The 26,674-nt window shown below is 39.4% G+C and overlaps 1 protein-coding gene across 4 annotated transcripts in view; it reads right to left on the bottom strand.

Moving 5' to 3' along the window:
* The window catches only part of LOC132815828 (disco-interacting protein 2 homolog C), a 608,767-nt gene that overhangs the window by 40,179 nt on the left and 541,914 nt on the right, over positions 1–26,674 (bottom strand). For all 4 annotated transcript variants that reach the window (XM_060825111.1, XM_060825113.1, XM_060825112.1 and 1 more), the window contains 2 exons: positions 22,464–22,632; positions 20,213–20,383 (listed from right to left, as the gene is read on the bottom strand). In XM_060825111.1, the coding sequence (XP_060681094.1) occupies positions 20,213–20,383; positions 22,464–22,632 (340 nt within the window). The remainder of the gene's footprint in view (positions 1–20,212; positions 20,384–22,463; positions 22,633–26,674) is intronic.

Genomic DNA, 26,674 nt, shown 5'->3' with positions numbered 1-26,674 from the left:
ATATAAACCCATCCAGTATCCTTGCTCTTTCTAAATTCAAACTTTGCAATGACCACTGGAGAAGTGGGACTAGGAATCAGTATTGCTTGCAAGTTTTTATGATCTAGTTCAACATATTATTCACAGAACAAATGTAGAATTAAGATAATCAAGTAACACATTGATGACATCAGAAATAGATTAGGATTAGGATTAGGATTGAAGGATAATGGCTGCTGCTTCTATGTGGTTTTCAGTATTAATCGATAATTGTAACAGAGGACTGAGCACCACTCTCATTCACAGGGATGAATCAACAGTGCAGGGGAGAAATTTTATTGCAAAGCTATGCTAATCCTGTTGACAATTGCTGCTATTGAAATAATGGGATGGGAAAAATCCATTTAAATGAAAGAAAGCACAATCATGTGGGTTTTTACCAGCATCGATCTGGCAAACCACAGGATTGGAAAAACAGTGAACCAAGGCACTATGCACTGCAATAAATGAACAATACCTTTCCAGTACTTGAACTCACTTCTTTGTTTTTCACATTTTAAAGCTGCATTTATGAAGCTTCACAGTGACATATCTGTGACACTTCCTGAAAAAGCAGCCTCAGCGGGTTGCAAAGTCATGGTGCAGCAAGATACTTGAATATTTCCCTGAAGATGCCCAAATAAAATATACTGACAAAATGAAACTAAAACAGCATTTTGAAATTAGAATCAATAAGTCATCTGCAATAAATTTCCATTTCATATTAACTGATGTGAATGATTTCAAAGTTTCAAACTAATGACCAGTTTGTGAAAGTGTCTTATGTGACAGAAAATAGGAGCCAGAATTGGCCATTTGGCCCTTCGAGCCTGGCTCATCATGTGACTCAGATCTGAATTTCAGATGCTTATGTGAGCAATGTAAAAGAGATTGCCCGGTTATGTTAGAGGAACTTTAGAAAAGTGAATTGTTGTTTCATTAGCAGTCTGATCAGTCCCTCCTGCGAGAAGAGCTGTTCGTAGATGACTCTAGGAGAAAGTGAGGACTGCAGATGCTGGAGATCAGAGCTGAAAATGTGTTGCTGGAAAAGCGCAGCAGGTCAGGCAGCATCCAAGGAACAGGAGAAGCGACATTTTGGGCATGAGCAACACGTTTTCAGTTCGTAGATGACTGTCAGGAAACAGCAGACAAGGTGCGTACATAGGGGACAAGGGAGAGATCGCTGGGGTGCTGGCAAGGATATTTAATACTTTGTTGGCCACAGATGAAGTGCCACATTACTGAAGGATAGCTACTGTGATTCCTTTGTTCAAGGTAGGTAGCAGGGATTGACTTTGGTACTTACAGATCAGTTAGTCTGACATCAGTGATGGGAGAAATTATTGCAAAAAGATTCTGAGGGACAGAATTAATCAACATTTGGAAAGGAAGGGATTGACTGCGGACAGTTAGCATGGATTTATTAGAGGGAGATCCTGTCTAATTTAATTACATTTTTTTGAAAAGCTGACTAAACATATTGGTGAGGGTGGTGCAGTTGATGTGGTTTACATGGACTTCAGTAAATTCTTTGATAAGATTCCACATGGAAGGCGGATCCAAAGGTAAGAGCCCATGGGATGCAAGTTATGTGAGCAAACTGGATCCAAAACTGGTTTGCAAATAGGAGGCAAAGGGTGGTGTTGGAGAGCTGTTTCTGTGATTAGAAGCCTGTAGCCAGCTGTTTATCACAGGAATCGGTGCTAGGTCCCTTGCTGTTTCTCATGTACATTAATGATTTGGCTGTGAATGCAGAAGGTATAGTTAGTAATTTTGCAGATGCCACAAAAATTAGTGTTGTTGCTGATGGTGAGAAAGATAGTCTCAGGCTACAGTCTAACATTGATCAGCTGGTAAATTGAGCAAAGCCTTGGCAGATGAAATTTAATTCTGCTAGGTGTGAAATGATGCATTTTAGGAGGTCTTGTAAGGACATGCAGGATTCGCACAATGACTGGTATGACCTTAGGAAGCACTGAGGAACAAAGGGACCTCTGTGTACAAGTCCATAGTTACCAGGATGGTGAAGAGGGCATGTGAGATGCTTGCCTTCAGTAGCCTGGGCGTAGAATATGATACAACAAACCATTCCAACTATGTTAGAACAGCATTATCTCTGCATTGGAAATTTGTTTCATATTAGAAAACGGCAATTAGTAGCATGTTTCTACGAATTAATATAAAGTATATTCAAAAATGGAAACTCTTCTTTCACATGGCTTAACAGCCACACCTGAGAGTTTAGGTTCAAGACAGACTAGACAAAGAGAAAGCAAGGTCAAAAACTGTCTTCTTTAATTTTCTGTAGAACGCTATATATTGCATTAACACTATATTCAGTAATCTGAGAAATTCCAGGTTAAGAGCTTATATTGTTCAGAGACCATGATCGACATTGCAATGATTTCTTTTACTTCAATCATCTAAATCTACTAACACTGTGCCTTATGTGCTGAGGAGAAGCAGCCCTATGACATCATCAATAACACTGCTCCAGGATCCTAAGGCCTTTATCCAACATCCCTCTCTAACCTTTTTCTCACATCATAAACCTTAATTAACATGTTTATACTTTCTCAAATGAGTTATTTTGATTTCTCCTTTTTACTAAATTTACTGTTCAATCGTCCTTTTCCTTCCCATACCTCCCCAAGTCTTGGACTTAGTTCATCTGTGTTTTCAGGAGGCTAAGAAAAGTCAACATCAACATATAGAAGTACTTTCAATTCAACAAAAATCTGGAATAAATGCTTGTCTAATGATAACCATATAGCTATTGTCATTTGTTCTAAACATTCATCATGTTCAATAATGTCCTTGAGGGAAGGAATTCTGCCATCATTAAATGGTTTGGCCTGTATACAACTCCAGATCCACAGAAATGCAGCTGGCTCTTAGCTGCCCTCTAGGCAATTAGGGTTAAGCAATAAAACCTGGCTTCGCCTGGTGACTGAAATCCCTTGACCAAATAAAAAAATACCAGCTTGGAAATGATTTGGTTTGATACTCGTGGTGTGTTTTTCAGACTCAATACATCTTCAGAAGTGACCTGTGTTTCTCATTGATCTGATGTCCTACATAAACGTTTTTTGGAGTGAGCCTGGAGTGTTTTCTCTTTGCTGATGTGGAGTTTTAGAACCAGATACGTAAAAAGCTACACTAGCATTAGATTGTTTAGGACTTTGCATTGATGCTGTGTCGTACAGTATATTTTTCAATGAGAGGTGTGTTTCCTCTAGTTAACTGCTTTATTGTGCTTTAGATGATTAACACTCTCTGCAGAACCAAAAACAAATAAAAGTTCTGAAGAACAGTTACTGGACATGAGACATTAACTCTGCTTTTTTTTAACCTCCACAGATGCTGCCGGATCTGCTGTGTTTCTCCAGCACTGTTTTTGTTTCAGATTTGCAGCATCCAGTTCTATGCGTTTACTCTCTACAGAATGTTTTGTATCAGACAGAACTTTCCAAATATGTCCAAGTTAGGCGGATTGGCCATGCAAAATTGCACATAGTGTTTAGGGATGTGGAGATTAGGAGTGTTTGCTATGGGAAATGTAGGGTTACAGGGATAGAGTAGGAGGATGGATCTGGATGGGATGCTCTTCAGACGGTCGGTGTGAATTTGTTGGGCCAAATGACCTGTTTTCACACGCTATGGATTCTATTCTTTTGTTGTATCATGATAATAATGATGATGATAAGAATTTTCTAGATTCTCTAGCCAGCACTACAGTTTTCACTGCTCATTCTAGAGTTCGATGCTGTTTCAATTAAATAGTTCAGTGACTCATTTGCCTCAGAGACCAATGATAACTCTGTTACAAATGAGTTCTTATGTTTTGACATTTGCATGTTTCAGATGGTATACTGAGATTCATAATGAAATAATTGACAGATTTTCCTTGGAGTTGATATCTTTTACTGAAGCATGATCTTAGCAGTTTCTTATTTGTCCTTAAGTGAAGTATTGATCAAAAACTGTTAGGAGGCTGTGGACGGAAACCTGATTCTCATTGATTTGTCATCAATGTAAAACATGATTTGATGTTCTTTCCAATAAGCAGAGAAGTGTGCTAACCAACTCTGGCACCCAATGCTGAAGTTGTTTGAAATCTTAGAAATTGTAATTACCAAAGTTGCCAATAGGCTCACCTATCAAATGCATCTGAAAGTCTTAAAAGTTCGAATGGAAAGATTTGTGACAATTAATTTTGACTCATTGTCTGATCGGTGATGAGCTCTTGAGATTGTTGTTCATTTTGTTGATTGGGAAGATGTTGATTATGAAGATTTTAATCTCCTTCTATTACGTTTATTTGATTGATGTTGTGTTCTCTGTTCACTAAAGTTGTTGTTGGATCTTTGTGGTTATAAAGAAAATTATTATAGTACTAAACCAGATAGCTGTTGAAATTTCTACTGATGTAGTGCTGTTTTCAATGTAAGGATCATTTTCTTTTAACAATATTGCATTTTCATAGAGATGCAGGAAGGTATTCCTTTTCCAAGATGGCTGAAGGATTTCGAACAGATCGGAGGATAGAATTTTAACAAAATGGTTTCATTCAATATGTTTCAATGACTTGTTTTGACTGCATCAAAGATGACTGTCCTGTGTCACTCAGATGGAATTTTTGTGTCTGAGGTATTTTCACACAGAATTCGACCAGGTAAAAACAATGACTGCAGATGCTGGAAATCAGATTCTGGATTAGAGTGGTGCTGGAAAAGCACAGCAATAAGAATTGCTTTTGGAATTTGACATCTCAGAGCTCTGAGAAAAAAAACCCTACAATGGAACCAAAGGAAGAGAGTGTGAATCTGACCGTTTGGTGTCGAATTCTGTGTCTGGATTAGAGTGGTGCTGGAAAAGCACAGCAGTTCAGGCAGCATCCAAGGAGCAGGAAAATCAACATTTCGGGCAAAAGCCCTTCATCAGGAATACCTGTAGGTTGTAGGGGTTTTTTTTTCATGTTTCTAGCGTTTTCTTGAGCTTCTTGCCTAAAGCGTTGAAATAATAAAGATTCACCTAACCTCACTGCTAGAGCCCAGAGATCTCAAATTCCAAATGCAATTCTTACTGCCGATTTTCTCAATCGATTTTTGCGTTTTAGGCCTTTCACAGAATAATTTTCTTAATTTACTTGTTGATTAATTTTTTGTTTAATAAATAGTTGAAAACTGCCAAATGTTTGATGGAATTCTTAAATCTGTTTTGGCATTATTTTTCCCGAAGGAATGGAATTTAGTCTGGGTGTCCATTCATTGGCTTCTTTCCATTAGTCCCTGTTCCAGGTTTATCCCCTTGATTGGTAGCATTGAATGGAGGAGTGGACTCGATGGGCCGAATGGATTACTTCCACTCCTATGTCTTATGGTTTTATGGTCTTATGGTCATTCTTTTACTGCTCTCACAACTCTTCTTTTACCCTAGAATTTTGTTTTCCCTATTACTAGCTATAAAATAGTTTTCTGTGGCCTACAGATGACTTGGTTATTTCTTTGCAGGGGCCATCTGTTCTGCGATTTTTCCTTCACAGCAGCTATTCAGCTCTGTGGTTCTTCTGATTACGAGCTGGTCTTAAAGATATACTGAGGATTTTTTTTTTGAAAAGCAACTTTTTGAGTTACCTTCTCTAGACAATTGCAGAGCAGTTTCTTGATTATCAGAGATGCCATAATTTTTTGGGTAGAACAGGCCATTGCCATGGCATCTTTCATTATGTGATTTTAGGGCGCATCTGAAAGTTTGGGTTTAGACTGGCTGAAGAGAAGGCAAAGTCAAAAACTGTCTCCAGTTTCTGTAGAAGTCCATCTATTTCATGTTAACACTGTATGCACGATTGTGATAATCATGGGGGACTGCAGGTGCACTGGGAAAATAAGGTTGGTTGTGGATACCAAGAAAAGGAATTCACGGAAAGCCTACGAGGTTTGTTTTGAGCAGCTTGTGGTACAGCCCACTGGGGAGCAGACAACTTTGGATTTGATGTGATGAAGGCAAGTGTGATGAGGGAGCTAATGTGAAGGAAGCCCTCAGGGGCAGTAAGTGAAATATGATAGAATTCACTCTACAGTTTGAGAGGGAGCAGATGGAATCAGATGTAACGGTATTACAGTGGAGTAAAGGTAAACACAAAAACATGAGGGAGGAGCTGGCCAGAGTTGATTGGAAGGGGACCCCAGCAGGGAAGACAGTAGAGCAGCACGGACGGGAGTTTCTGGGGTTAATTCAGGAGGCATGGTAGAAATGGGGTTGAGAAACACATCATGGATGCATGTTTTATATTCTCTATGACCTGCAAATGAATGTACTTTTTTGTTTCTTACGCAGAGTACAGAACAAACAAAAGCAAACCCACATTTAGAAAACACCTCTAATGACACCAGGATGTCTCAAAGCAGTTCCAAGAACAACCATTGCTGTATGTAAGAAACGTGACAATCAATTTGTGCTCAGCAAGGTTCCACAGACAGCATTAGATTAGCAACCATCAGCTTTTTAGTGATATTGACTACAGAATATATTTCGGCCAGGACTCAGCAGGGTGATCACATCTACTCCTTGTTGAAATTGTCTCACCATTATTAAAGTATGTGCGTGTTTTTGGTACAGCAGGTTACTGGAAGTCTATTCCTAACCATTGTGTTCACCAATTCATGTAGCATTTTAGGTTACTTGTAACAATGTTTCATAGATGACTAGGTACGAATTTGCAACATGGTAGGTACTGATGGTGACCTTATAAAAGCAAATGGAAAAATCTCAGAATTAATGGACCTCTGCAAAATATAGCTGTTAAAGATACTGAAAACTCATTTCAATTATTGTAGAAAGGCTACTACAATTTTTGTGGTGAATTAAGCTCAACAATTTCCTGTCAGTTCATATCTCTTGTGTCTGTAATGGAAAATGGTCGGAAATTAATGCCTTCTGCACTTAATTCAAAACATTCTCGATTCTGAGAATCGTAATATTGTTTATATTACATATTTTCCCCCAATGCCATAAAACCAACTTAAGCATTAAAAGGGTAAAGGAAATATTTTTATAATGCTAAACAAAGGATTGAACTATCAAAATCTTCATATTGCGATTTCCCATTATAACAGGTTTCTGTCCAAGTAACGAATTGTTGCCTAGTCTTGCCAACAATTTCCAGACCAAACTGTTGGGTTATCTTAATGAATTGGATTTGACAGCAAAATATTTTGCATGTCTCTCTGGGGATGGTAAACAGCAAAAGGTAAATTACATTGATGAACTGATGGTACAAACAGAAATAAATGGTCATGAATAATAATCAGTACAGTGATGTGGTTGCAAAATAACCAAGAATGAAAAGGGAAAATGAGATGGAGTAGCTGTTAATAAAGGATGAGAGTAGTACAATACTGAGAAATTATTTGGTTTGGAATTTCAAGATGTAAGCAGAATTAGTTTGGGTGGAGGTAAGAAATAGCAAGATAATAAAATTACAAGTGAGAGTTTATGAAATGGCTACATTGCACGACAAGTGTAAATCAAGAAATAGCAGGATTTATTAAAAAACAGTTCTGCAACAATTAGTTATTAGATTAGATTACTTAGTGTGGAAACAGGCCCTTCGGCCCAACAAGTCCACACCGACCTTCCAAAGAGCAACCCACCCAGACACCTTCCCTACATTTACCCCTTCACCTAATACTACAGGCAATTTAGCATGGCCAACTCACCTAACCTGCACATTTTTTGGACTGTGGGAGGAAACCGGAGAAAACCCACGCAGACATGGGGAGAATGTGCAAACTACACACAGACAGGCGGGAATTGAACCCGGGTCTCTGGCACTGTGAGGCAGCAGTGCTAACCACTGTGCCACCGTGCCGTCCTTTTGGTGTTAATCCTCTGATAGCTTGAACACATCTAATTGATCCAGGCAACTTTAGGGACAACTTATTTAGAATATTTCTTTGTGGAACCAGCCATGGATCAGGTTGTTTAGACCCAGAAGTAATTAAGAAGCAAGTGAAAATAATAATCTCTCAGTAAATAGTGATCATAACCTAATAATACTATACATTCAAATTGAGGGGAGGAGATATTTTAGTCTGAAACTAGTGCCTTAAAGTAAAGCCATTTATAAAAGTTATGAAGAAACAGTTATTTATGAAAATATCTCAAAGGTCTCAAAGATCCATTCTAAAAATAATTTAGTAGCATAGAACTTTATCACTGCAAAAAAAACCACCTTGTCAAAATCTTTGTCTGGCACCTATCAGGACTCTTTACATGAACACCAGTTTTTGAGGAAAGCCAACTTTCATATTGAATTTGAGGAGACTGCTGATTTATTGACAAATCTTTTTTTTATTCATCCATAGTATGTGGGAGTTGTTGGCTAGGCCCAGAATTTATTGCTCACCCCTAACTGCAAAGAGGGCAGGTAAGAGTCAACAATAGTGTTATGGGTCTGGAGCCACATTTAGCTTTCTTTCCTAAACGGCATCAATGAACTAGGTGGGTTGTTCAAACTATCAACAATGGTTTTATGGTCACTGTTAGACTCTTCATTCCAGATTTTTATTGCATTAAAATTGTACCACCCGCTGTGGTAGGATTTGAACTCGGGTCCCCAGAACATTTCCTAGTCTACTGACAATACCATAGAACCATCGCCATTGATCAAAATGGACTCTAATTGGTAAAGACATGACCTTAGAGAATGCACTGTTATTCATGATTAATGGTTAACTGTTAGACTTAGTTTAAAGTTAAATCAGGCAGGTTGACTCTGATTGGTCAAAGCATTATGCTGAGAAATTAAGCAGAAAATAGCGGTCACCTCTCTGGTTAAGTTAAAGAGTTTTCAGACAGAAAGAACATGTACACAAGCTATGTCAGCTTCAACTCAACAAAACAGATGACTTCCATTCACTGGTTCATTTCTCAGACAATGCCTTGCCCAATCAGTGTCAACATACCATGCCTGAACCAGAGTCAACATACCTGGTTTACACAAAGCTGGCAATCTGCCAATGAGCATTCACTGGTGCTGTTTCTATGACGCTGCCTCTGCATATCAATTTTTTAAAAAAATTCATTCACAGATGTGGACATCACTAGCTATGCCAGGATTTATTGGCTTTCCCTAATTGTCCAGTGGGCAATTAAGAGTCAACCACATTGTTGTGGCTCTTGAGTCATATATACCCCAGCCCAGGTAAGGGTGGTAGTTTTCTTCCCTGAAGGACATTAGTGCATCTGATGGGGTTTTCTGACAATTAACAATTGTTTTGTGATCATTATTAAACTCTTATTTCCAGATTTGTATTGATCAAATTTCACCATCTGCCATAGCAGGATTCAAACCTGGTCCTCCAGAATATTATCTCTGGATTCATTGTATAGCCATTAGGCCATCGTCCCCCTGCTAACTAATGAGCATTCTCTTCTCCCTCAGCATACATGTCAGTTTTCTACAAATTGCTTCTGAGTTGTCTTGATGAGTGTAAGATGGAAAGCTTTGGCAAAATGAGTCTCTTTGCCAAAGGATACACAGGATATGTTCCATTAAGAAAGATTCCATAAGAAAAGAAATCATTTGTGGGGGTTAACTGGGGAAATTATGGATGATATCAAATTGAAAGAAAAGGCATAGATTGTTGTGAAGATTAGTGATAGGTTAGAGATAGGGAAAATACTTGGAAACCATCAAAGACGACTAAAAACAATGAAGAAATTACAATGAAAGTAACAAGCAATATGAAAATAGACAGGAAGAAATTCTACAAATATATAAAGAGGGATAGCGTAATCAAAGTAAATTTTAGTTCAAAGGTGAGAATGGAGAGTTAATAATGGGAAACAGGAAAATGGCAAAGACTTTTAAGGCAAGAGGAGAGATACAAAATGGTCCAGAGAGCATTTTTTCACACAGAGGGTGGTGAGTGTCTGGAATGGACAGCCAGAGTCGAATACAATTTCATCATTTAAGAAACATTTAGACAGGTACATTGGATAGGATAGGTATGGAGGGATATGGACCGAACACAGGCAAATGGGACTGCTTTAAAGTTGGCAAGTTGGACCGAAGGGCATGTTTCCAAGCTACATGCCTCCATGACTCTAAGTATTTGTATCTGTCTTAACAAACATAAAATGCATCCCATGTATATTAGGAAATCAAGAGGAAAAAGGGAAGGAGAAACATTAAACAGTATCTCCAAAAAAGTACTTAAGTTGATTCATGAGGCTAAAGGTTGCCAAATCCACTGGCACTGATGATGTGCATCCTAGGGTCTTAAAAGAAGCAACTTCAGGGCGGCAGCAGTACACAAAATTGGTCGTGAACTTAATCTAGAGTCTGGAAAGGACCCAGAAGGTTGAAAAACTGCAAATCTAACTATTCAAGGGGAGGGACAAAAAAATGGGAAGCTATATTGAATTGAATTCATTATCATGTGTAACGAGGCACAGTGAAAAGCTTTGTCTTGCGAGCAATACAGGCAGATCACAGAGTTAAGTAGCATAGATGAGTAAATAATAGGTAAACAGTGGCAAAAACAAAAACACAGGTACAGGTGAATGTTAAGAGTTTGTGAGCCCATTCAGTATTCTAACAACAGTAGAGTAGAAACTGTTTTGAAACCTGCTCGTGCGTGTGTGCAGGCTTCTGTACCTTCTTCATGATGGTAGAGGTTGTACAAAAACATTGCCAGGGTAGGTTGAATCTTTGAGAATTCCGGCGGCCTTTCCTTGACAGCGGGCCTGGGTAGATGGATTCTATAGGTAGGAGGTTGACCTTTGGTCTGGGCTGGGTTCACCACTCTCTGTAACTGTCTCCAATCTTGAATGGTCCAGTTGCCATACCAGGTGGTGATACACCCAGACAGAATGCTCTCGACAGCGCACCTATAAAAGTTGTCAAGGTATTCGCCGTCATGCTAAATTTCCTCAGCTGCCTGAGGTAGAAGAGATGTTGTTGGGCCTTTGTAACCAGTGCATCCACATGAAGAGTCCAAGAAAGCTTGTTGTGGATGACCACTCCCAGGAGCTTGACACTCTCCACTCGTTCCACCTCGGTGTTGTTAATGTGTGTGGGTGACGGGGGGCATTAGCCTACCATCTGTCACTGGACAATGGTGGAATCCAATAATAAGCAGTAGCAGGACGTTTAGTGGGGCTGTTGTGGAGCAGCAGTGGTGTCCCTACCTATGGGCCAGAAGGTCCGAATAAAGTCCCAGAGGTTTGTAATAACATTCTCTGAACAGGCTGATTAAAACATCCAGCTGGACATTTAGAAAATCATTACACAATCAAACAGAATTAACATGTTTTTGAAGAGAAAATCACATTTGATAAATTTGACAGAGTTCTTTGAGGATGTAGTATGCAGAGTGAATGACTGGAACTTAGAGAGCTAGTGTATTTGGATTTCTAAAAGACATTCAATATGGTGCCACATCAAAAGAGCTCATGATGTTGCAATTAATAAATTAGTATCATTTGGATATTTATTTGGGTCTCACATGTTTGTATGCTAACTGCATACACTAAAACACAATATGAGGATAAAAGGATCATCTTCTAGTTCGTAAACTCAGACAAGTGGAGTGCTACAGGGATTAGTGCTCAGGCTTCAACTATATACAATCTTTGGTAATGATCTGGATGAAGGGATCTTGTACATATTTGCCAAATATGCTGACAATATACAGATTGGCCATAAGAAACAGGAACACGAGTAAGTTGATTGGCCCTTCGAGCCTGCTCTGCCATTCAACAGGATCATGGCTAATCTGACATTCCACTTTTCCTGCCTTTTTCCCATAACCTTTGACTCGCCAGCTACCTGACGAAGGAGCAGTGCTCCGAAAGCTAATGCTTCAAAATAAACCTGTTGAACTATAACCTGGTGTCACGTGATTTTTAACTTTGTCCACGCCAGTCCAACATTGGCTTCTCCACATCAATGGCCTCTATTCTGCGACTATGCTCTGTGGTCCTAGACTCTCCTATGACAGGAAACATCATCTCAGCATTTACCTTAAGAATCTGGTATGTTTCAATGAGATCACCTCTCATTCCTCTAAACTCAAGTGAGTAGATTCCGAACTGTTTCGTCTCTGATGATAAATCAATCCCTCCATTGTGATATGAATGTAAAAACTAATTGTTTCAGCATTTTCTGTTTGTATTTCAAATTCCCAATGTCCACAGTATTTTACTTTTATATTGGTGTCAAAGGGTTAAGTTGGTGTCAAAAGACAATGATGTGCATTAGGAAAAGGCAAGGAATGAAGGCATACAGTAATGTATGCAGACTATTAAAGCACAATGAGTAATGTAGTCCAGTAATGAGACACAATGGTACAGGAAGATTTTTAGACTGTGAATCAGAGAGTTAAACTGCAGTTAGGAACACATTATCGGACGAGAAGAATACAAAGGCTGTGGAAAGGGTAACAAATTACAGTGATAAACAACGACACATTTTTACGCATACAGTAATACTACATTGACATCACACACAGAAACAAGTCAGTTGGTTCAATGGCTGTTTACCAGCGTTCAGAGTCCACACAAACCTTCACCCACTTTCTTCATCTCACTCTTGTTTTCTTTTCATTAGCAAACAAAGCTTTCCACTTACAATCTGTGCAGGGTGAGGACACACGAAAGATATACTTGTATATTTTCTTCGAGTCATAGAGTCCTACAGCATGGAGTCAGGCTTTCTGGCCCAAACTGGTACATGCTGACCAAAATGCCCACCCATGCTAACCCCATTTCCCTGCACTTGGCCCATATCCTTCTAATCCTTTCCTATCCATGAATTTGTCCAAATACCTTTTAAATGTTGTTAATGTACCCCCCTCAATCACTTCCGCTGGCAGCTCATTCCATATGTGTACAACCCTCTGTGTAAAAAAGTTGCCCCTCAGATTCCCTTTTATTTTTTTCCCCTCTAGCTTTAAATTGAAGCCCTCTAATCCTCAATTCCCCAACCCTGGTAAAAGACTGAGTGAATTAATCCAATCCGTGCCTCTCATGATCTGGTACATCTCTGTAAGGCTCCCCCCTTAGTCTCCTATGCTCTAAAGAAAAGCGCCTGAGCTTGTCCAACCTCTCCCTATAACTCAGACCATCCTTGTAAATCACTTGTGCACACTTTCCAGTTTAATATCATCTTTCCTATAGCAAGGTTACCATCCTAACACAATACTCCAAGTGCGGCCTCACCAATGTCCTGTATAACTGCAAAATATTTTCCAAACTTCTATACTCAATGCCCTGACTGATGAAGGCTAGTGTGCCAAAAGCCTTTTTCACTGCCCTGTCTACCTGTAACCCCACCTTCAGAGAACGGTAAACCTGAACTCAAAGATTCCTCTATCCAATTATACTCCTTAAAGCCCTACCATTCACAATAAAAACCCTACTTTGATTTGACTTTCCAAAATGCAAAAACTCAAAGTTATCTATATTAAACTCCATTTGCCATTTCTCAGACAACTTCCCCAGCTGATCAAGGTCCTACTGGAATTTCTAATAACCTTCCTCACTGTTCATGTTACTGCCAATTTTAGTGTCATCAGCAAACTTACTAATCAGGCCTTGTACATTCTCATCCAAAACGTTGATACAGATAACAAAGTAATGGGCCCAGCACTGACCCGAGGCACTCCATTATTTTTTCTTCTACTTTTCTGATAAGATATTAAATTTTATTTCATCCTAATTTAGTTTCTACAATCTTACCCACATTCAAAATGGTGCAAGTGGAAGATCTGCATTATTTATCTCCTTCAAATAAACTTAGTAAGAAACTAAATTATAAACACGACTGCTCTTAAGTATTCAAGAAGTGCAAGCAAGCTATCAGCTTAAGTTACTATGGGAGAAGATATGCTGTGCTTATTCGATGGTTCGGCTCTCTTCCCACACCATGATATGCTATACATTTCTTTGACTCTATGACTCGATGTAATTCTAAAGGACGTAATGGTTGGAAAAATCTATCTGGGTCACTAATATCCTGCAGAGAAGGAAATCTGTTCTTCTCACCTGGTCTGGCCTATATTTGACTCCAGACCCAGAGCAGGCTCTCAAAATGTTCTCTGATATGGCCAAGCAACCCACTCAAATAGTTACGTGGTCCGGAGCCATGGAAGAAGGTATAATGAAGGGTATGTAGGTTAGTCAGATCTTAGAGTAGGATAAAAGACCAGCATACCATCGAGGGATAAAGGGCTTGTACTGTGCTGTACTTTCTAGGTTCAATTGTATCTATTGTTACAAAGTCTCAACAAAGAAATGAAACCAGATAAACCAAGTGGCATTGGTCCAGGCACTGGAAAAGAAAATGGCAGAAACAACCTTATTGACCCTGCAAAGTCCTCCTTCCTAACATCTGGGGGCTAGTGGCAAAATTGGGAGAGATATCTCACTGACTAGTCAAGCAACAGCCTGATCTACTCATACTGGAGGAATCACAACTGCCAGACAATGTTCCAGACACCACTATCATCGTCTCTGTCTCAGGTTTGCTACCATGCTCTAGTGAAGCTCAGCGTGGACTGGGGAAGCAGCATCTCATTTTCCACTTGGGACCCTGCAGCCTTCCGGACTCAATAACAAGTTCAATAATTTTAGGCCCTGAACTCCCCCATGTCCCAGCCCCCTGCTACACACAACAGGCCGTGGTATCACATGGTCTGCCATTATACACTACCCACTGTTAGTCACTAACAGCATCCATGAGCAGCCATTTACCCTCGTAGCCAGATCGTTATTGACTCCTTTGTCTGTCCAATTGTTCTTCTCTCTTTTTGGGCTCTATCCACACCTATCAGTTACCCCTTACGCCCTCCCTCCACCCTATCTTCTGCATATAAACTGACACTTTCCGAGCAAACATCAGTTCTGAGGAAGGGTCACCAGAACTGAAACGCTGAATTTGATTTCTCTTCACAGATACTGCTAGACCTGCTGAGCTTTTTCAACAATCTCTGTTTTTGTACCTCCATTACCATTCCTGGATATGTGGGTAGAAAGTGGAACTACTGTGTTTTTTCTACTTCCACTCTTTATCCACTCTGACTCTCCAGCATCTGCAGTTCTCACTATCTCCAAATCCCAGAATACATGCTGTCCCACTGGCAGGCAGAGGGCGGTGCAAGTATGGAATGAGCTTCCAGACAACGTGTTGGAGGCTCTTAGAATTACAACACTTTAAAGATATCTGGATGGGAATATGAATAGGAAGGGTTTAGCGGGATATGGAGCAAATGCAGGCCAATGGCACTAAGTCAGATTGGGACGTCTGGTCGACAGGGATGAGTCAGACCAAAGGGTCTGTTTCTATGCTGGACGATTCTATGACTTTAATTCAATGAACCTTTATTGCAGAACCTGGTATCAACATGTGTACGTTACAATCATGGGCACTTGAGTGGCTGGTTTCAAATTCAGCATTTTGGAATGTAGACTAGTCAGCTAGGACCTCTTGTCGTCAGAAATGGCTAGAATACAGTGAACAGTTTTGGAGGTTAAGGGCCCAATATACAGGCATTGGAGGCAGTCCAGAGATACTGGGTTTCGAGAGAGGAGGGGTTGAGTTGGTTGGGTTTGTACTCATTTAGAAGAATGAGAGGGAACTTGATTGAAACATACAAGATTCTTGGGGGAGCGTGACATGGTAGATGTGCAAAGGATGTTTCCATTTGTGCGGGGATCTAGAACCAGAGGGCATAATCTCAGAATAAGATAGACAGGAGGAGGAATGGCTTTACTGAGAGGTTAGCGAATCTGTGGAATTTTTTACCACAGTGGGATGTCAAGGCTGAGATGTTAAATACATTCAGGCTGAGATAGATTTTGAATAAGGGTTAGAGAGAAAAGCCAAGAAAGTGGAATTTAGGATAATCAGATCAGCTAGGATCTCATGTAATGGTACGGTAGATTTGATGGGCTGAATGGATTCCTTATGCTCTTATATCTTATGGTCTTATTGTGGCATGCTTCCCTCAATGTGTCATGCTGTAAGAAGTAAGATGGAGACCAAGACGTTCAATCCATTTGGTCACATGCCATGATAAAGATAAAACTGTAGTTGGTTGATAGTCACTCTATTCCAAAAAAGCTATTTTGTTTAATGAACAACAGGCATAAATTTGCAATTCTACATGAGTCTATCCAGGCCATTAAAAAAGAATGCAAATTGTTTGTACATGAAGAAAGCATCAAATAACGGAACTTTATTATTACTTCATTCCAAGGTATAGATCCTTACAACTTTATATGCCTTGCTCTTCTGCCCTGTCTGGTATACTTTAGACTTCAATTAAATTTATTTTATGAAAGCAATTTCTAGAATTGCTTGATATCATCAATTTTATTGATCTAAATGCTCCTAAATGGTATGAAATTAGGTCTTTAAACAGCTTTACTTCATATTTTCTAAAAGATGATATTGTGGTGGACTTCATGTTAAAAATTAATGGAAGGCTGTCAGTGCCCACTATTATTAAATTAATGAGTAAATCAAACAGCAACTTACAGCTTTTGCACTTGTGCTGTTAAGCATGAGAACTAAGATACTGTTATCCAAGTGGCCTTGCTCATATAGAACCTTCACTACACGAATATCTCACAGAGTTGTGGCATAAAAGCATACATGATAGATATCCACTAACCATTTGGAAAAGGTTAATATTGAGGGGGAAAGATTCCATTAACCGCACTTGTGTACTAGTTTTCTGAGTTGTACATGAGAATCCCACATTTGTGTTGCAGTTTTCTGCAGCTTTTCTCCATTTAAATAATAAGCTACTCTATCTTAAACTTCCTGATTCAGACTCGACAGACCAAAGTGAGGATTTTTAATTCTGACTGATTAACTAGTTATGGAGTTGCTGGCCCTGTTCACAAAAATGCCAAATTTCCTCTTAAGGACTTTGAATAAAAGCAAAACATTGCAGATGCTGGAAATCTGAACAAACACTGAGAAAATTGGAGAAACTCTGCAGGCCTGACAGCCTCTGTGGAGACAGAAACAGAGTTACATTTCGAATCAGTATGACTTCTTCAGACATGAGGAGGAGCCATCCTAGTTTCGAAAGATAAACTCCCTCTTTCTCTCTCCATAGATATTGCGAGATCGAATGAGTTATAGAGTCATACAGCACAGACCCTTTGGTCAAACTCATCCATACCTATCAAGTTTCCCAAACTAAACTAGTCCCATTTGCCTGCATTTGGTCCATATCTCTCTAAATCTTTCCTATTCGTGTGCCCACATCTACCACTTAATCTGTGTAAAAACGTTAGCCCTCAGGTCCCCTTTATATTTTTCTCCTCTCACCTTAAAAATTATGCCCTCTAGTTTTAAACTCCCCTGCCCTAGGAAAAAGACCCTTGCTATTAAATTTATCTTTGCCGCTCATGATTTTATAAACCTCAATAAGGTCACCCCTCAACATCCAACATCCCAGTCTATCCAGCTTCAGCTGATAACTCAAACTCTCCAGTCCTGGTAACATTCTAATAAATCTTTTCTGCACCCTCTCCAATTTGATAATATCAAATAATTTCAGGATGCCCAGAACTGTGCACAATACTTCAAAAGTGGCCTAATAACGTCCTGTACATCTGTAACGATATCCCAGCTCCTAGACTCAGTCATCTGAACAATGAAGGCTAGTGTGCTAAATGCCTTCTTTACCACTCTACCTGTGATGCCACTTTCAAGGAACTACACATCTGAATCCCTCGGTCTCTCTGCTCTAACAACACTATCCAGGGCCCGACCATGGACTATGTAGGCCCTGCCCTTGTTTGTCTTACCAAAATACTAAACTTCGTACTTATCTAAATTAAACTTCATCTGGCACTCCTCAGCCCATTGCCCCTATTGATCAGGATTCCTTGTACTCTTAGATAACCTTCTTCACTGTCTATTATACCACCACCCTCTGTCTCCTACCGTCGAGCCAATTTTGTATCCAAATGGCAAGCTGTGTGTGAATCCTAGCTTTACTATTCAGTTCACCATGCTCACCTTCAGCACTCCTGTTTGTTCCCACTTCAGGACACTGTTTTCTAATACTGCTAATGGATTCAAAGGTAGTTAGCTTGTTACCCCAATCAAACTGGGATTCAAACAGTGATGGGACAGGCTCATGCTAAGCATCTATTCCAGCGAGTATCTTTGCATGGTGTGTGTGAGCAAATCTCTCCTAAAGCCTTCTATGAGGTCACTCTGACTTCTTTTTAACTCCTCCAACTACAAGGTCTCTCAAATCTCAGCTGCCCTCTGCATCATTTGGCCGTTTTGGGTCAAACCCAATATGCTGTGACATTCTCCAAATGTGTGTCCAAATTATGGATCCCTTCTGTCACAATGCTGCCAGTCTCTAATAGACGTCTGATGTGGGACTTCATAATATAGAAAGTGGGAGTCCCACTTACAGTTTAGTTTAAAGGCTGCCATTCCTCCCCAAACTCTTTAGCAAATATCAGAATTCCTTTACGGAACTTTGGTATAATTTAGCCAAGATCAGTGTATAATTGTAATTTATAACTATTGCTGTATATTCTCTGCTGACTGCTCAATCCAGGCTAATATGAAAGCTGTAAATATTACTTTGTTTTGGGAAAGAACTTAAGGTAACTAACCTAACAATTTTTCAATTTAAAATGCTCTTCAAATAACCTTGTATCACACAGCCCTCTTGGTAAAGGATAGCAACAGGTGAATAAAAGCACACATAAAAGAATAACCAGTATTGTTTTAATCTGCTATCACAGAGCAGGTTTGTATCCTGCAGAATGAGAAACAGAATTGTAAACAACACATTAATAAGCATATTTGCATTTGTACATAGATTTATATAGTGTAGAAAGGGAAGTTCACCATTGAGTGAAAACACTGACTGTGTCCTATAGAATTGCTGAGTGATAATTTTCTATATCACCTCAGGAAACCGGCTTATCTTGCTACCATGATATCAAAATATAACTAAATGGTAGTGTTCCTTGAACATGATTTGCATGGAACTCCCAAAGTATTTTTCACACAATATACTCCACATGCAAAATACTTCAGCGCAATCTATGATTTACTAGCATATGCTGATCATTTGTTGGTTAATAATGCACTTGCACAAATACAGTTCAACATAGATCCAAACTTGAATCCAATGTAAAAAAAAATACATCCTGCAATAACAAAACTAAATCGCATTTTGCTGTCATACCTGTAAACCATTTTCACTGAAACAAAAATTTATTTCCATCCAGATCATAGAATCCCTACATTGTGGAAGCCTTTGGCCCACTGAGTCCACACCCTTCCTCCAAACAGCATCCTACCCAGACCCATGCCCCCATCCTATCCCCATAAACCTGCATTTCCCATAGCTAATCCACTTAACTTAAACAACCCTGGACACGATGAGCAATTTATCATAGCCAATCCATCTAACGTGAACATCCTTGGACTGTGAGAGGAAACTGGAGCACTCGGGAACATGCAAACCCCACACAGAGGCTGGAACTGAACCCGGGTCCCTGTTATTGCGAGGCAGCAGTGCTAACCACTGAGCAACCGTGCCGCCCAACATTAAGTTCCTACTTCAATGACATTGATTGGTAGACTCTATGAACAAATCACCCTTGCACAAGCTATTATTCCTATTGGCATGTTGTAAAGATGTTCAGAGCTAATCTTTAACTGGGTTACTATCTAAGCTACTTCAGACACAATTATAAGCAATTTTAAATACTTGACAATTGTAATCTGGCTGGCAACTGATCTACCTTTACCTCTAATATACAAATCCACTATATCCATCTTTAAAGCATCACAAAAAGACTCCTTCAGTGCCGTTCCTACGAATTTTACAAACTGCTACAGCTGTATTAAATGAGACAGCTCGGGGGTGGATGCAGTAGAGTTATAAAATCATGAACACATCAATGCACAATTATGTAGGTTTCATGCCTTTTAAAATTTGCACGTTAACAGCAAGCATAAAGCATGCAATTGCTGTATATCATAGAGAGACACAAATAAATACAAAATGAAGAAAAAAAAACAAAACAAAGCCAGCCAATTAGTTACAGACAGAAAAAAATCCATTATTTTTATAGTTAAGCAACAACTGTAATGAAGATAAACATATTCCCAACTGTAAATTCCTACCTGAAGGCAAATAGCAAGATTCACTCTGCAGCCAAATGATGTACTAACTGCTCTTGGATTAAGATTCAGGTCCTTAAATAACTTAGAAAAAGACTGGGTGAGAGCTATCCTTGGCCGCTCTTCTGCAACAACAACACAGGTTCGTACACGAGATAGATCCAATCCCCTTGTCTAAAAACAGAAAATAAATTGGCAAAACATATTTTAAAAAAATTAATTGTAGTAAAATGTTTAAATGCCAGGGTGAACAATTGGTCATAAACATTTATTGATAATTTTGTGGAATTTGACAATTTGGCCATTCTAAGTAGTATGGCCATAGAAAATTTAATTAAAAATGTAACTGTTACCCTGTCTGTGGGACCTAAAACGTTCAGCCATTCCAATATCTTCCTGCCTTTCCATCAGTGTGGATTTGATTTTTGTAAAATTTGTACTCAGCACTTGGGGCACCACTGCTAAGGTCAGTAACTAATTCCTATCCCTAATACACCAGGGCAGCTAGAAACTAGACTATATCCAGGTGGAGCACAGTTTTGTTGAGGATGTTCTGCAGTTATTCCATCAGTAAAAATAATACTAGGAAAGTTACAATAAGCCAAGACAAAAAATTACTCTAAGCAAGGCTGAAACATTTTTTACTGGAGGAAATCTTGCATAAATACCCCAATAAAATGTACGTTTAAAATCATAATGAATAATTTGGTGTGTTTTTTGACTTACTGCCAGTTAAAATAATTTTATGAAAGTAATCGATTATATCCCATAGCATAACACCACTGGGGGCTTGAAAAGGTTAAATGATTAACTTGCCCTTTTTAGCTTTAAATTGTTTTGCCAATTTCTTGTTCTTTCATGACCATTTGCTACCTAAGTAAATGTAGCTAATTTCAATTCTACATAAATAACAAGGCCAAATTGCAATTATGAGTCTTGCTGTCAATAGAAATAAGCCTGATCAGTCATTTTAAAGAGGATTTATTTGTCTTTGGCCAAAAAAAAACACACTTGCAGAGTATTTGGAAAAAATCATACGTAAATTTGGTTCTAGAATCCTGGCTAACTGCACAGCTGGACTAATGCTGGTGAAATGGAATCTTTAATACCTGACCCGGATGACCTTTAGTAACTATGGAAACCACCACACTGCAAGCTGTAAATTTTGGGCCTTGTGGAATGGTTGGTAGCAACGTTTGGGCACCCTCTTGGAAATATGACGTTCAGATCATCAGTTGGAACTGCTGATTAAAAATAAACTTAAATGGAGTGGAAAATCCTAGTGGTTGTCTGGGAAAAATGCTAACCTGAATTTCTAAGCACTTCCTTCCAGATACACAGTGTAGTAGACCATTGTAGTATGCTCCTCCATCAAGCATACTCTGGGTTCCAGTGAAGGCAGGGGCAAGAATTCCTCTACACGCTTCTCAACTCCACTATCAGGAACTGAGAGACAAAATGTGATTTACCCCCAGGGTGACCGCTTGATGATCAGAGGGGAGGTTTGCAACCCTGGATGGTCAATCAGAGGCCTCCAACATTGGCCAGTGAAACAAAATGAAACAGATGGTCAGTGAACTGAGATGGGTGTTTCAAAATGGAGGTTCTCTTTCTCTCTCTCTCCCTCTCCAATTTTTGAAATTTATTGGGTGGAGTAGATAGTGTTGGTGGCTGAGAAAGTGTGGGCAGAGAATGTGGGCAAAGTGGCAAGCCCCTCACTAATGCAGTATGAGGCTGCCTTAGACAGGCAGGTGGGGAGAACACGTGGACCTACTTGGAACATCAGCTCTCCATCTGTCACTGGGTGGTCACCTCCAGGCAGTTCAACTGGCCTCCACTGACTTGATGGACCCGTGATGAGCAATGTTGGCTACTTACTATTTCTAGCACCATGCAGCCCTGAACCTGATCAGGGAGCCCAAATATCATGACCTTGGAGCTCACCCAGCTATCATCTAAATCTGTGTTGGGCAGCAGTTCCATGTTATTGTGCTGTATTTGGAAAGTAGTGCATTAAAACCAAGTAACATTTAAATTTAACCTATCCCTAAGTAAAAGGCTGACTCCATTCACCAGCTAACTTAATTTGTAAACGTTTCAATACTTTGAAGATGTTATGCCAACTTTCGTAAGTTCTTTTCATGAAATTCCCACAAGAATGCACAATTAAACAAAGTTATTAGAGTGTTTAAATGAATCTGTGAATCAAAACAAAGCATTGACATTAGTAATGAGAAAAATAAAAGTAATTAACCTTCAGTGATTCAGTTTGAGAGCCGAGCCCCTTTGTGCAGAGTTCCATAACGGAGTACGAGCAGAAAGTGTCTCGAACCTTATACTGACTGACAGCCAGGAGCCAGAGTGAAGGATTTATCTCCAGTTCTGAAGGAGGGATGAGGATTGACTGGTGCCCTGAGTAGACACTGAAAAGAAAGAAGCCTGGATATTAAAACATTGTAACACATAAAAAGATAGGTCATACTTGACTAATTTAATTTAATCAGAGTGTATAAAGAGATTCACATTATACACATAGATTTCCTGAAGGCGTTTGATAAGTTGCCACTTCATATAAGAATTATCTCACATGGTATTGGAAAGATTGACTCGAGGCACAAATCAGAGAGTAAATGGTAAGCAGCTGCCTCAGGATTCTACTCTGGCACATATTTTATCTGAAAGGCATATAGCTAACCAATGCAGTTTAATAAAATACAAGAAAAAAATAGTAATTGGGTATTAAGAAAACCAGGCTTTATACACTAAACATTCGACTTAGCAGAAAGGAAGACAGACAGAAAATGAAACACGCAAGAAGATAGATTTTTATGCGAAAGCAAATGTAGAAAGGAGGATTAAGGGACTAACTATGTTTAGATTTGACATTAAAGTGCTAAATATAAGAAATCAATGCTGAATTTGTTTCATATTTATTTCGGCACATATGGAACACTCATTACGTAAAGTGGTAACCGTAGTTGTAACAATGAAACATCAAGATAATGAAGTAGAGAATGGGAGATCTGACAGAAAAAACAGAAAGTGCTCAAGAAACTCAGCAAGCCTGGCAGCATCTATCTGGGAGAAAAAAACACAGCCAACATTTGAAGACCAGTCATCCTTCACCAGCAGAGAGAGAGAGAGAGAGACAGACAGACAGACAGACAGATAGACAATGTAGCCATATGGTCATCTAGGACTATGGCAATCTATAATTTACCTATTAATGGCAAACAACATTTAGTCAATGGCAACCTGCAATCCATGGTTTAGTCATGGTTAGTCAAGTATCAGGATGGTTAGAGTCAGAATGCTTTCCACCTCAGGAGAAAGGAGGTGAATGTCAAGCAGTCCACTGTCCATCTGCCCTACTGTAGGCTGCATTCCTCCAAGAATATGAGAGAGAGGAGAGATAGAGAAAAATAGAGCTAAGGGAGATGAAATTGGGTAGCGCAGCTGTTAATTTTTCTGGTGCAGGTGGACAGGTGTCCTGTGTCAGTGAATAGACAGCACAAAGGGCACAGAAGGTTAGTGCTAATGGAACTTGGGATAGTTGACAGAAAGTGAGAATGGGTGTTACAGGCATTAGTGAGAGTGGATGCAGCATGAGACATGATGGGAGGTGGGAGGTGGGCACAACAAGAGACAGAGTGAGTGTGAGGTATTAGAGAGATGATGGTAATAGCACTTACACTGAAGAGGAGAAGGTCTTCGACCTTCCTCCTACAGTGCTGTATGTTCCTCCAGATGACAGAGACTGCTTTATTTTGGACGGTAACCTCGCAGTGTGCGCTGGCATGGTGTGGTGCTGTGGCCTCTAGTGCTGTTCCTGTGGGAAGAGGAGCCATGCTGTCCAGCAGGATCTCCAGGGCCCTACCCACACAGCAGGGCATCCATTTCCCTATCTGCCATGCAAATTTCAGGACCCACACTGGGATCTCCAGACTAACACTGTTTGTCCAAGGGATAATTGGCTTTTAAAGACTGCACAAAAGATTCTGGGATATCCTGGCAGTGGTCAGTTGTTCTGGGAACACCACTTGTTATGAGGCTGGAAGGAATACAAGGGACACCAAATGGACAGGGTAGGGAGTAAATGGGGTAAATGTAGTAAAATGCAGCAAGAAAACCCACAGTGGAAATCCCTCAAGAAAAAGTGATGTGATTCAGCTTTGGCCAAAAAATAAGTATGATTCAGACACAGGTTTTATGTTCTGTATTTTTGGACATTACTCTACCGTAAATACACATAGCCGACTGACTGACTGACAACAATAACTGATTCCATGACATGCAGAGAGTCATGGAAGATGATGAGGTTATTTTTCTTCTGGAAAGTCACACATCACATAAATGTCTTAAAGATTTAGGCTTGTATTCCCTGAAATTTATACAACAATTAACAACAGCTTAAAAAAAGTGGAACCTTTTCACTAGACTTGTGGAGTATTAGAGGAACATAAGAATAGCATTTATATTAAGAGAAGTTTGAGTGCCATATGTGGTGATGATCAAGCAACTATTGACTGTTTAGCCAGAGAATATACAGTCACTTAAAAAGGAATGGGATAAGGAAGGCTATGGTAGAACTGGATTCGAGTAAATTACATTGCAATCCCAAATATAAAACAATAGAAATAATAATGAAGATTAAATGAGATTTTAGTTCTCCCTGTATCAAGCAACAGAAACAGATCAACAACAGCACAAAGAGCCCAAAATCCCCTTTGTTGGGCTGACAATTTTGTTTCTCACCTGAATACTGCATTCACTACCAAATATACCTTACTCAAACAAACATTTTTTAAAAATTACAATAATTAAATAATACTCATATGTTATTCTTGAATTAATATATTTTTAGGGCAACTATATTTAATTTAAAGCAAAGCTGCTACTACATATATTCTGCTCACAAATATTACTTGCAATTTTATCTTGGCAAGAAAATACCTGAAATCATTTGACGGACACAAATCCAGTTTTCAGAAGAAATCGTTTTGCTTCTAATGGAGGACAGTGAAGTCCCTAAACCTTTTCAATCCCTGGTTACACTTGCTTGAAAGTCAGGTTAATTAACTTCCCATCTCAAGTCAAATCATGTTAGTGTACACTGACATAGTTGTTATTAACCACTGCTTATGTTTGCTGAAAAACTTATGTGCTGACGTTTTGCAAACCCAGTTCAGGGTGATTTATTTGCTGCTTACCTATATGGCAAGGTTGTTGAAATTCTCATAGAATCATACAATCCCTACAGCATGTAGGCAGCCCACTTGGCCTTTGAGTCCACACCAACTCTTCAAACATCATCCCACCCAGGACTACTCCTCTGCCCTATCCCTGAGAGCTTGCATTTCCTTGGCTAATCCACTTAGCCTGCACAGCCTTGGACACAATGGGCAATTTAGCATGGCCAATCCACCTAACCTTTGGATTACGGGAGGAAACTGGAGCATGCTGACAGGGAGAATGTGCAGACTCCACACAGACAGCTGCACAAGGCTGGAGTCGAACCTGGGTGCCTGGCATTTTGAGGCAGCAGTGAATCACCATGTCATTCTAATAGACTTTTATTCAGAATTGCCAGATGGTGACATCTACTTGCATTTATAAGGCAAAAAAAATTGTAAGCAGTATACTTATTTTAAGGTAAGGGGTAAACCTTTTAGGAATGAGAGGAGGAGAAATTTCTACACTTACACAATGGTGAGCCTGTGAATTCACTACCACAGAAAGTGGTTGAAGACAAAACTTTGTGTTTTCAAGAAGGAGGTAGATATAGCTCTTGTGGTTAAAGGGACCAATGGAAACAGAAGGAGGGCGGGATTAAGGTGTTTGAGCTCAATGATCAGCCACAATCATATTGAATGGCAGAGCAGACTCGAGGGGTCAAACTGCCTACTCCCACTCCCATCTTCTACGTTTCTATGTTTTCGGAATTAATTAGAAATTGGTTCAAGAAAACATTAGTTACTGGTTACTTGGTACCTTGTTATGTATCAGATATTTCAAAGTGAGTCAATTCCACATTTGCTAATGAAATTGTTGCCACAAACCTGTTGCCAAAGCTGTTCCATTCAAAACAAATCTGGAGCAACACCTTTCCCCCTTTTAAAAAAAAGCAAGGCTCCAACCAAGCAAAGAAATCAATATTATGTCAAAGAAGTCTGTTGATAACAACAACAGACAGCTTCAAAATGTCAAAGCTTGACTTTACATATATCCTGTATTATTTTTGTACATCACATTTGGTGAATAAATTAAAAAAAACTTCTCATTAGTTCAATAAAGAGTGCACCTAAGCCTAATTGAGACAGTCTTCATCTTCCTTATGTAATCCAACCATCTGTTACTCCATATGCATTTCCAATCTGTCTGGAAAGTCAATAAGTAATAGTCTCATGAGATTATGCCACTCTGTATTGACAACAGCGCTCCTTTAGGTCTGTCTTTTTGGTTTTC

This window comes from Hemiscyllium ocellatum, chromosome 5 (genome assembly GCF_020745735.1).
Source record: "Hemiscyllium ocellatum isolate sHemOce1 chromosome 5, sHemOce1.pat.X.cur, whole genome shotgun sequence".
NCBI classification, from domain to species: Eukaryota; Metazoa; Chordata; class Chondrichthyes; order Orectolobiformes; family Hemiscylliidae; genus Hemiscyllium; species Hemiscyllium ocellatum.
This window is presented reverse-complemented; position numbering and strand designations above follow the sequence as displayed.